Source organism: Vanessa atalanta, chromosome 6 (genome assembly GCF_905147765.1).
Source record: "Vanessa atalanta chromosome 6, ilVanAtal1.2, whole genome shotgun sequence".
Lineage (NCBI taxonomy): Eukaryota > Metazoa > Arthropoda > Insecta > Lepidoptera > Nymphalidae > Vanessa > Vanessa atalanta.
In genome coordinates, this window is record NC_061876.1 from 9,047,374 (window position 1) to 9,060,711 (window position 13,338).

Sequence of the window (13,338 nt, forward strand, 5' to 3'; positions counted from 1 at the left end):
AGAGTCAAGTGTGAACACTATATAAGCAAAATTTGTAGACATGATCTGGCCAATTATGAGATTTAACTAGCGGAGTTTCAGAATAGTCTAGACTTAGTAATTTTATGGCGGGCGATTTCCTTCCTATTGTAAATTAGTGAAGCTTTAAATTAGCGTGGAAAGATTTTTCGTTCCGAAGTTGTATAATGATTTAAGAAATAAATAAATGCTTTATAATAAAAAAAAATTAGCGGGTAGTTAAGTAAGCGATCAGGTAGATACTTGTCGGTATAATAATGTGATGGTGGTGCAAACTCATTTTATAGTGGTATTTGTTTAATCTAGTATAAGAAATAGAATAGTATTTAATGTATTATTTTTTTTAAAACTGTTGTGCCTTAGGCAAGTGGTATTTTAGGCTGAATATTAAAAAATAAGAAATGTTCGACGCAATTAGACTATTTGTAGTCATATTCCTAATTTAAATATGAAACATAGAATAGAAGGAGGTAATAATTTTCTGCTGTAGTCTTCAATGTAGATGTAAGCGGTGTTTCCCCGCAAGTATTTTATTATTTGACTACGAGGGTAGACGATGTTTGTTAAATTATGTATAAGTAGAAAATATTTAAAAATTTCTTCTCTATTTTTATAAAGTGTGAATTTTATATTACGCGGTTAATTTTAGCTTTTTTTTTAATATCGCTTTTCGTGTTTAAGTGATCTATGACTGAACAATCGTACACTAACATTAACAGAAGGAGGTTTTAAGCTATATGAATATAATCAGGATGCAATAGATGTTATTAAAGTGAGATTTAAAGAAAGGACACGCGCATGCTTCTTTGAATTACAAATGGCGAAGGGTGGCGCGTGCGAGGCGACCGGCTACATAGCATAGAAATTCCATTAATTTGCAATTGAGATAAGTCCCAGCTAAACCATCGAAAATCCGCAAAGCGTATCATCTTCGCGGAGAGTTATTGATGGCGGCTATTAAATATACGTTTACGGTATGGTTTGTGTGTAGGATCGACCTTACGTGTTCGTTGAAATAAAACATTTCAATCTCGCCAAGTAGGTGATGAAGTGCGGGTAATATCTTATTTTTCGGCACAGTTACTGGAGCATACATAATATATTAGATACATTTATTCTTACTTACTCACTTAAATATTTCAGTCCAATTCATAATACTTTTATTGCAACATTTTTTTACAAGTTATCTATAGAGCTATTCTTGATTAAAGGCCCCTTGAAACTCTTGAAAAATATTTAGACATAAAAACTAAGGCTTACTTATGATGGTTCCGTGAGTAAGTCTTACAGCGAAGTACGCTCTGTGAATATTTTGCACGGCCGTCATCCTATTTCTGAAGAAGAATTATTAAGTTTCGTCGAACTTCGCAATTATGAAAGTTCGAATAGCTCTCGCAAGACGGGCTCTGAATTTATAGATGAATGTGTGCTTCCCGCGAGGTGCGAGGCTTACTTGGGGTGCGAATCACCTTACCTCTATAAAGTCCCTACGACTTCGCAGCTAAGCCAATAAAATTGGAAATTGCCTGGTGTTAACTTGTAAAGTCATTTTGTATTTCTATTACGTTATTAGGACGCTTTTCGAATACACATTATCGGTAACCGTGAGATCAACTATACGGAGTAATTTAAAAATGTTTCGGAATTGATTAAATAAATAATACTAATAAGGCTGAAGAAAGTTGAACTATTACCTTCAAATTATATCTGTTACACATGTTACAATGTAAAGCGTAAAGTTAACGTACAACGCAGCTGATTTAGCCCGAGTAGATAAGTATGAAGTTTCTTCACACCATTTGACGGTAAAGAGAACTGCTTAAGTTGTAAATTGTTTCAGGTCAAAACACGTCTTGAGATCAAGTTTAATTGGCTCTGTTTGGGACTTTGTTGCTTGTGAATCATTCGCTTACTATATTCATCAACAAGTACCAACAGACTTTAAATACACATATATAGAACATTTTATATAAATGATATTTAACTAATGTCACTCTTTTTCGCTTTTATGCTACAAAATAGATAGTAAATGTTGGTGCTGTCGTGTAATGGGAAAAGAATGAGGTACGTGCGATCGACATGTTAACGATCGGTGAGACGTGTCTGCGCTACTACTCAAATTCTTATTTATTACTCGGCAACCCTCAAATAAATAGCCTCTCACATCGCAGCGTAATATTATTAAAATGTGTCAGCATTTTAGTGAGGGCCGGTGAGCGAGCGGACGAGAGCGGGCACGAGCGGCCGGCCGCCCGCCGCGCCATCTATCATTCATCCTCCATTACTTATATTGTACTTTTTTTGCAAAGTCACTCGCAAGCCGGTAATCACCTGGTGCGGCCGCGAACCTTCATTTTTCACACTAAATCATAACTCGCTCATCTAACAAAAATAAAATTTGTCGTACAAGCCAATAGGACTAATGGTTGTATTATGAACCAGCAAAAAAGCGGAATATTTATTCATTTTTAAATACTTGCGTAGAAAACATACCGAGAACATAGATAGAAAGAAAAACACTTTAAAAAGATTACGAGCAATAACTTCACTTTTATTAATTTTCTTTAACAAAGTTGAGAGTATAAGAAAAATTTCAAAAGACGTACTAGCTGTAACGTTCATTTACATTTTACTAGCAATTGAGACTAATTTAAAATTCGAAGACATTAAAAGCTTTGAAAATTGTGTGCAAAATAGTAACTAGGACGGGAGGTAAGGCGTAGCGAGTAGCGAGTTTCCGAGCGCGAGCGGCGTCAAGCCGCTGCTACGTGCACCGTATGCTAATGCCTCTCTCTATTCAATAAGCAGACCGCCGCGTGCCACCGAGAACTCACGTCAGATAATTTACTGGATATTTTGTAAAAGTTTTTTTCGTCCTCTGTGATTTATGCGCGCGAAACTTCGAGCTCTCTTTTTCATTTGAATGCACGTGACATACGTTATATTTTTTGTTCCAACATAATCTTAGCCCGGGGAGTCTTAGTTATCCACATCCGTCATCATGGCATCTGCCTTCAACGATGAAATTATTCATGCGTATACGCGCTAGTAGTTTATCCATGCTTTATTGCCCCGCACCTTTATTGATCTATTTTCGGATAAAATTACGGAATTAGAAATCGTATGAAATAAACACATAAGATGGTTCAGTCATAGATCTGTGTGTGTTAACAATATGCGAGTGTGCGCGTCACTCGTGTACGTGGAGCGAATGCGAACCATGTGTATGTTTGCAGTGGACCTGACCAACGGCCAACTCACACCGAATAACAACACACCGCTGCTCGCGCAGGCGCTCTCAGGTGAGGACGCCTTCATACCATACAAACATTCATACATTTGCTTGTTTGTCACCGTTGTACAATAACAACTATAAAACCCATCTAATATCACTACAAAACACCATTACATTATTCTCATACTACATAACCATGCTTCATATTTTGCTCCCTATAAATCTTATTGATAGTAGGATGTTAAATATTTCTCAAATTAAGAGTAACGTTCGTCATTTTACTTTTTATGTATTTTTATGTGTGATATTCTAATTTTAAAAATAAAACAAAATCTCTGTATATTTAATATCTGTAAGAAAAGATAATGTACTATATACAGCTACGAGAGAACAAACGACTGGTATTATCAATGGTATGTTTTCCACAGTGATGAACAACTATCAGGCCGCTGCAGCCGGGTTCGGGCCGCCTGCCTCACCGCATACAGCCGGTGGCCGAGCGGGGTTCCCAGCTGCTAGCTCACCGGGGCCCGCACTTGATGTATACGGGTCTGCAGCGGACAGCGTCGGCTACGTGCAGGCAGCTAGCCCTCAGCCCTCTGGATTCCCCGCCATCGCAGTCAGCCGTGCGCCCCTCAATTACACCCCAGTGAGTTCAATTGCAAATCATTACGGGAATGCACGTTGACAATTCTACGGTATTAAAAATGTACATTACATTTAATGAAATAACTTTAACGGAATGAAATAACTCAATACGATACTTATAAAGTCATTTGAAAACATGAAATTTTAATATCGTACGAAATGATTACAATCATTACAAATCTTAAATAGTAGAATCTATTTGATTACAAAAACAAATAAAAAATCACAAATATATTTTATTTCATGATAAATGGGATAAAGTTATTAACTTTCGATTCGAACTTTTTTCATTTGTTACGTAATGCTCAAAAATGCCTATTTCAGTAAGATTCAAATGAAGGCAATTCAGAAAATTGTCCCTGTTCGAGAAGTTTCAACTGTCACGGAATTCAAATTAATGTTTGTTCTGTTTTGTTTTTCTTCCGACCTCTTGATTTGTGCTTCTAAGACGTTGAAATTCATTTAATTCTGTATTTTAAACTACTTTTTTATATCTTCGATCAAAATAAGACTTATAATAATAAAGAGGGCGTAAATAGACTATTAGGCAATCCATGCTTCAAGTAATGTTAAGTCTAACGATGTGAAGCGACACGTGACAGGCACCACAGACGCAATTAGCAGTCGACGACACTCTAAAATTTTAGCGAGACGGTCCAATCTCATTACCGAACCGATCTTCCACGTCGCTCTTACGGCATAATCACCATAAGTTAGCGAGCAAGTGAAGCGTGAGAGATGCGATTATAAAGTGTTCCGAAATATGAGAACGGCGGGCGATGGGGGCGGCAATCTACGCGGTGCACTGCCGCGGGTAATGGCTTTTTAAAACTGCGACCGTGCTCCATAACCGCTTCCCAGAGACGCCATCAGTCTTCATTGCTTGTCGGCACCCGCCAGCGCCGCCATCGCCGTGGAGATCTTAACTCCTCACGTCGTAGTGTCTTCGAGACATTTTTCAAACTACTCTCAGGGCTTTTAGTTTCGTTTATATAATATAATATCACTATAAATCATTATAAATCGGTACAGAATAATATATACGTACTAAACAGTGAGGTGTTAGAATTCCTGTTGAGACAAATAAGATGATTTATGTTTAACGAATGTTATCATGGAGACACAACGATATTAATGATAAAAATGAACAGTCCAGCCGCCGGCCGATTCTGAGTGCGGCTCATGTGGTTCCTGGGTGTAAAACGGTCTTATTAGGTAACGGGAATGCCCCCACGGGCAATAACCGTAAATCAAGGAAAACAAGCGGTGTAATTACCGTTGCCGAGCGGTCGCGCGCCGCTCTAACTCATCCACTCGGTGTTTTTATTTTGTTGGCCACTGAACTCACTACCGCTCTATCGACTGTGAACTCAAAACTTAATATCGTTGACTTAGAAGAAACTAAATGCTTAATCACTTTATACTTCCATAGAATTGTGAACCTTCTTATTAATATATTTTTATTTTCGAAACGCTCGATTTTTTTGGAAGGTTGGCGAACAAATGGGCCTCCTGATGGTAAGTGGTGACAGCAAAAAGTCAAACGACTCTTTATACCATCAATGTGTGACCAACCTTGGAACTAAACATGTTCTAATGAATATATTTTACATATATAAAATATTCGTCGACGTTTCCTAAATTTCATTTTACGTTTTTCCTGTTACAGGGACCCTTGATTCCTGCGGCTTTCACCAACGGTTATCATTGAAAGTGTTATAGCACAAATATTTAACGTGAGTATTATTTTTTATTGTGTGGTCTCGCCATACACAATTAAAATGTCATTACGTGGAATGGCGTTTTAAAACACTGGTGTGTGTAATTATTGTCGTCGCAAATACGTACATCCAAGTGATTGTTGTAAACACTTTTAGCAGGTGTTTAAAAAATAAAAATAATAAACTTCGTTTCAGATTATATTTTGATTATATAGTGTTGTTTAGAATTATTTTTGTTTTTGTCGATGGAAATAACGGTTCATGCATGCAGGTGGCGAGCGGCGTGGCGGCGCGTGATTTACCATCTTAGTCCCAACAATTCGAGCGCAACTTACACCAACTGGCCGCCCACGCGCCTACGCATCTGCAGCGGCCGCAATCCAACTTCCGCGCACGCCGCGCCACGCGCCGCATCGGCGACGGTCGTCTAATCCGTCCGGCCACCGCGCGGACCGATCCGTCGACCGCGGCATCTCAACCTCACCGTACCCTGACCACCACAAATCCCAACTCTCCCAACCCCACGACCCGACCTTACTCTCCCCTAACCCCGACACCTTGTCTATTGTAAATAATGATAATACTTTTTGTCGTGTGAACGAGAGATAGTCTATTGATTAAACAGGTATTTTTTCAAATTATTCTCGCTTCGACTGTACTGTAGATGTGTTGTCAATAATAAATAATTAAACTACAAAAAAAAAATACAATTCGTAATATATAAATGCATCTAGACGTTTTCATTGCAGGGAGGTATATCTTAAAATATTTTATTATTCATAGTTAAATTACAGTTTAAGATGTAACTTGCATGTCTACTTTTCCATTCGCCTATTTTTTATGTTATGGATAGGGGATCGGTTCCGTGGCATACAAGAATCGCATCCGACGTTCAAGAATTTCGCGTACTAAGATTTTTCGGTAGTAAGCTTTTATATTTAAGAGTTTTAAGCGTCAGTAGGAGCAGAGTATCGGGCCGAGATGTATTCGCAATAAGCTTGTCCCTCCCTCGTGTTCCGCGTGTATAGAGTTGAGTTTGTCGGTAGCGGTATAGGTTGGTAGGGGCCGGGCCGCGCTGGCGCCCCGGCCGGAGACAATAACGCGATTTGCGACCGCGCGTCTGCCGCGCGCTGTCTCGCTCGTCCACCAACACATATTTTATTCTATCTATTTTTAATATTAATGTCAAATATTAACATAATTACTATACTAATACATATTACGCATATTTTACCTATGAATGTAATTATTTTCGCCTAATTCGAATTGTATAAAATCACCTCGGCTATTCTGTTCCGTAGAGAAAATTTCTGGATTACTTCCCTATAAGACTATGTTAGTTATGCGTATACATACTTTCTAATAATAATATGTATTATGGTATAAAATTTTTATCCTAAGGATAACATGATCATATTTACGATTCATAAGGACATTTGAAAAGCTAAGTCGGAACATTTCAGAATAATTATCTCTCATCGCATTAAGATAATAATTCGTTTCTATCTTGTACCTTTGAAAGTAGGTATTGTAATTATAATAAATAACAATTTTGTGCATTACGTAATTAATATTTCATTGTTTCTTACGATTGTATTTACCTTAATGTAAGACCACTGTTGAATATATTTGCGGCTCCAATAGAAAGGCGGAGTCACACAGTACTTAGTCGTATTTAAAGTTTTAATCAAAATAATAATTGTAAACAATAAAATTTTCGTACAGAATAGACCGTGAAATCACACGATTCGAACTCTTCAATAAACCAAAGACAGGGATATATAAAAAGCCACACCAAAGTGCGCAGGTTTGAGGTAATAGAGTAAAATATAAAGTCAATTCATTAATCATATTCGTTAGGTACTGGAAAAAATTTTTGGAGACCACCTTGTCTAGTTTGCAACAGTAAGCAGTAAGACACGCAAGTGAAGCGCGTCCATGAGATCGAAGTGATGGTCGCCGGCCCCCGCCGGAGCGGTCCGCGCTGAGCCTGCGTCTCTCACTACACACGTGCACTCGATTGCAATCATTCGTTATTTACTATTATTATTACTCATTACCGACATCAATTAAACATTAATATTATAAATCTAGGTATTAAATTTTAGGTAATAATAATGAACAATCTTTTAAATGCTATAATTATATAAATACGTTATAAATATAAATGTTTCCTGTTACAAAAATATTGAAAATGATACGAAATAAATCAATATTCTTTTTAAAGGTAATTTATTACTTACGAGTATGTAGTTAATTGAATAATGGAGTGTTAAAAGGAGCGTGCCAGTCGCCGGGCGGTACGCTCGCTTCGCGTTTTTTTTGTTCATTCGTGCCGAAACATCGTTCGTACGCTACGGGAGCCCGTGCGCGCTCGCGAGCTGCGGCCACGCCGCGGCCGCGAGTTGCGCTGCGCACATCCTGCAGGAGACGCGACCGCTATTATGTTGTTAAACGTTAGCTAGGAAATTGATAATAAAATCGAAGGTGTGAGTCTATATAAGACGGTCGGAAAATCGATATCATACCTAACAAATTAACGTAATTATTTGTTTTATATTTACGGTGTTATAGGTATTTAAGACATTTTTCTTAGAATATTTAATTATTACGATGAAATGTTATAATTGTTAGGCCCAGACCGACGGCGGAGCGACGCGCGCGCACCGTACCGCCGTCGACTGTCTCATTCACTCATACATCCTCACTATAATTATATTTTCTTACCGACCTTTTTAAAGTAGGCGTTAAAAGTTAAAAGCGTACACGGCCGCTTACCCCCGTGCGAGTTCGAGTACAAACATACATACATAATATAGTGAGAGACATTCGTTTCGCTCGTTCGTGAGAAGCCATCGGTTCGCCGCGACTGCACCGAGACGACACATAATGACAAATACTATTGTATATACATAGTTAGCCGCATGTAAAAAAGACGTATTAGTCGATACTCGAGACCATCTGATCGATTCTATTAGACTCATTCGAGCTACAATCAGGATTAGCTTTACGAAGATTAGTTTCATTGTTGTTGTTATAGTTTGTTAATACGGTTTTTGAGCTTGTTTCGTTAGTCTCTTTTTAGGACTTTCACGCGGGTCATCGTATATGATTTTGTTACAATGCTTCGAAAATTAAATAATTTATACGATATTCTTCAAAGAAGGATATAAATAAACATTCGATTGCCAAGCAAATTGCAATAATTTAGATGTTATTTAATTTTTAAAGCAAAAGCTATATAATTATGACCAAAAAGTACTTTAATAGTTTTACTTCGCTAGTGCACTATAATGGCCCGCGTGTTTGGTCACTTGCGGCTCGGTGTGCGCTAGGAATAAAACTGGCCGATCATCTGGTCCAAAAGCGATCGCTCTGAAATAACTTATGGTTCTTAATCGAGGATATAATATTGCGTGATTACTCGCATTTAAAATCGTATTACTTGCGCAGTTTTTAAAGCGGCAAGGGAAATCGTTAATTTAGAAAGTTTTAGAAAATACACGAACACAACCAGTCAATTGTTAAGTAATGCGTATCATAGAGTTTAGTTCCAAGAATAAAAACCATGATTTATCATAGAGATCGATCAATAGGTTGATGTAACAGCTCGCCACCGCAGCCGCCTTATTCTCGCTTGTTCGTTTAACGCATTAGATAATTTCAGTCGCCATTTTAGAAAGGTTTCTATATCAAAATAAAGACTACGTAATAATATTAATAAGCGAGATCTCAAATTTATTTTAAAAATTCGTTATGTGATCCTAATACTGCGACTTATCGTATAATATCTATCTAAGTAAAGATTAAAAAAAATAATTTATTATATTTTGTATAATAACATTCTACATTACTTTACACTATCTACTTTATATCGTTAATAAAGATAATAATTAATTTTAATCTAATAAAGTGACAGACTGGTAAAGTTCGTAGAGTCGCCGAGGCGGCCTTAGATCAGTAGCTTTGCATATTCGGCAATGGCCAACTTAATGTTTCAAGGACCAAAGGTATAGTTATTCGCGTAGAACCGGACGCGCATTGGCTCCACACGAACCGACTTGAACCAATCGGTTGTATCATGCAGCATCAGAGCGTGTCTGTGAGAGTAGCATTTGAGAATCAGAGGCGGGCTGAGGCGGCCGCCGCTGCGCCCTCGCGGCGCGGCGGCGCGGGCGACCGCCGGCGCTCACGCAACTCGCTCCCGACATCGACGGCATCCCTCCCGCCCCCGCGCAACGCCGCCCGCTTGGTTTCGTTCTCGCGGTTACTTCTCGATTACGTGCTTCGCGTGCTGACTGATTTTCTATAGCAATAAAAATCAATTACCTAAGATTTTAAAGTAAATTTGGATTTATATACGTTCGAATTTGGTGTCATGTACATTTAAAATATTAGAGAAAGGAGATAACGATAGGCGAACGATCCGCGACGCAGCTCGTCGCGGGGTCGGCGCATTATTTTCGTCATTTCTTCGTGTATAATGTTACATGAATCTGTATACAATATGGATATAAATCGTATTGATGAATAAATTAGTTTTTATGGCATCTCTTTATTAAAATAATGATAATATCAAACATTTTGTAAAAAGCGGCGAGTATGCCCGTCGCCCCGATTTCGTGCACCAGTGCACTTTAACTTATTGGAATATTACATTATTATAACGTACATAATACTATGAGATATATAATCATACAGCCTCTTGGGGCGCGCGTGTATGGCGATGTATGTATACACATTGTGCAATGTACATATACCTATTATAATAAAATGATTTAAGACAAGGTTCACATCGTGCCGTGTGTATGTGGTAATAAATATAATATGGACATTGTTCAAACAATAACCAGTTGTTTTATTTAATTTCCAACACCTCGCCCCTCACTTTAAAATTAAGTACGCACCAACAGCTTACCAAATTTTTGATTATAAATATGAATATAACATAAATTGAAAAACCATTGGGATTTAATAAATAAATTTATCAAAATTTAACTTCCAAGAATTTACATAAATTTTATTGAAATAGAAAAAGAAAACTATACACAATACAATCAATAATTCTATATGAAAACATGAGTCAACAAATGTTCACTTGTCACACTTGATTAATTAACACCTATTTAACGCTATAATTCTTTAGACAAAGTTATATATGTATGTACATATAGTATCTCTCTTATCACAAGAATTATAAGTGAATAAAATCTGTAAGAAAAAAAACAACAAATGATAAAAATACATATTACAGTCAGAACTATGATTAGATATATAGATACCAAAATTACACCTATATATACAATATTTGTATGTAAAAAAAAACATTAAATGGTCGTTAGTAATAATTGCTACTCTTTCTAGTATATACTCTTTTATTATTTAAAAAGATCCGTTAATAATCTCATCCCAAAACGTTTTTATTTTCCTGGGACTCCATAAACAACGACGGAGTTGAAGCAGACGGCAACAGCGACATTCATGGTGAAAGATGAAACAATTATTAAATACATATGTGAACTTTACAAGATAAAATATATCAAGAATATATGTAATAGTAAAAATATATAAGTTTGTCGATTATCAAGAGAAATAAAAAAAAAATTAAAATCGATTTAAATCCGATCGCGAAATGTCAGAAAATGGATATGTGATATCATTCAATAATTTTAATATTGCAAAGTTAAACTTCAAAATACCGTATACCGTAACCGACATTTTACGATCGGATTGACCATTGAATATGAAATTTGTTTCGTTTGTCTTATGATCGTCATCGTAACTTATCATTTTATTTACTGGAAGTAGTACAAGCTGTCGTAGAACACATTAGGGGCTATTATTGTAGTTAATCAGTCCAAACATCTCATTACAATTTTTAACTCTAAATTAAAAAAAAAAAAACAACTAATATAATTGATAAATTCCATTTATTATATGGAATGTAATTATGACATATGATCTCTGAATGTTTATTTTTTAACTAATAAATAAACGCTAAATTATTTAATGATGATGTCCTCCTGGACGATTTTGGCCACAGCGACCAAACTCAATGGCGACTAGCCAACGCAGGACATATTATAATACACAAGGGTCTGCGTAAACACAGGTGCATTCTTCTCTTCTTATCTGAAGGAAATCAACACGACGACGAAGAGAATGCTTTCCGAGCCACAGGTGGTGTGCTGTGATTCCAACATCCAGACTCAGGGTTGTTACTGAGAATTATACTCAATAACTTTTTATTTGCCCAAACTGGGATTTTAACGCAGGACGTCCGGATATCAACCTAATCTGATTTAAAAAAAAACATAAGCAAGGAAATCAAATACATGATTAAATCGTTGCGACGAACCACTATATTCCCCTGAATACTAAAACATTACATCTTTTAAATAAATACCAACAAATCGATAGAACAAAAAAACAAGTGCCAATAAAAATCATTAAGCTCTCGACTTCAATACGCCAATGTAAAATTCAGATTCCGAAGCATATGTAGCTAGCTTAGAGGCAATCTTGGGTACAAACTTTATTCAGGTCCACGTTGGGCAGTGAAAGTCGCCTCGCCTATAATATGGCACCATCTTATACGGTACGTGACTCTATTTGCTGCTACGGGACTCTTTCCCACAATTTACCTTTACCTTAAAACGAATCTGTTGCATTGTGATATAACAATGGAAAACTAAACCTTTTTGACTTGACCGTGTTAAAGGTGTCGGACAATTTTCTTACTTGAAAGGAAGTAATCGTTACATACATATATGACATTTAGAATAACCTATATAAATTATAATATATATAGGTTTACATTAAAAACTTTTTCAAATATTTTGTTATTTTATTAGTAATGCTTTAAAAGATTTGAACGATCTATTGATCTATAATATATGACACTTAAAAATAATAGAATACAAACCTTTTATACAATCAGCTTTGTCAATATGTGATTCGTGCTAATCTTGCTACGAATTAAAAGGCTTTATTTATATTTTCAGAACTCTGTCTCTTAGGTTATCAAATTCTAGAACGACGGGTTAAAGCGTAATGTCCTAGTGTTACTATCAAATATGAAGTTGCAATGTTGGACTTACAAGTACAAAACAAATTTTTTATTCAAGTAAACTTTACAATAAAAAAATTTGGACAGTCAATATTTAAACTCTACCAACGTTTTGTCATGTCTGTATGTCTGTCTGTCCGTCCGTATGTCACAGCCACTTTTTTCCGAAACTATAAGAATTATACTCTTAAACTTGGTAAGTAGATGTATTCTGTGAACCGCATTATGATAGTCACACAAAAATAGAAAAAAGACAATAAAATTTGGGATTCCCCATAGTTAGAACTGAAATTCAAATTTTTTTTTTTCATCGAACCCATACGTGTGGTATTTCTATGGATAAGTAATGGATGATAATGAGGTTTCTAATATCATTTTTTTCTAAACTGAATAGTTTGCGCTAGAGACATTTCCAAAGTGGTAAAATGTGTGTGTGTGTGTGTGTCCCTGTAACTTCTAAAGTAAGAGAATGATAAAACCAAAAAAATATATATGATATACATTACTATGCAAACTTCCACCCAAAATTGGTTTGAATTAGATCTAGTAAGTAGTTTTTTAATACGTCTTAAGTCGAAAACCGCAATTTACCTTTCATTCAACTTCATAAACAGAAACCTTCTTACTTTCTGCTACGGAACCCTTCA

At 36.3% G+C, this 13,338-nt stretch overlaps 1 protein-coding gene across 5 annotated transcripts in view; it reads left to right on the forward strand.

Annotated features, from left to right (window-relative positions):
• The window catches only part of LOC125064834 (RNA-binding protein Musashi homolog Rbp6), a 463,574-nt gene extending 453,103 nt beyond the window's left edge, over positions 1-10,471 (forward strand). For 3 of the 5 annotated variants that reach the window (XM_047672086.1, XM_047672087.1, XM_047672093.1), the window contains 4 exons: positions 3,255-3,320; positions 3,682-3,902; positions 5,571-5,637; positions 5,894-10,471. In XM_047672086.1, coding sequence (XP_047528042.1) covers positions 3,255-3,320; positions 3,682-3,902; positions 5,571-5,612 — 329 coding nt within the window. In that variant the 3' untranslated portion in view covers positions 5,613-5,637; positions 5,894-10,471. The remainder of the gene's footprint in view (positions 1-3,254; positions 3,321-3,681; positions 3,903-5,570; positions 5,638-5,893) is intronic. The other 2 variants (XM_047672088.1, XM_047672089.1) reach the window with 1 other exon arrangement.
• The last annotated feature ends 2,867 nt before the right edge of the window (positions 10,472-13,338 follow it).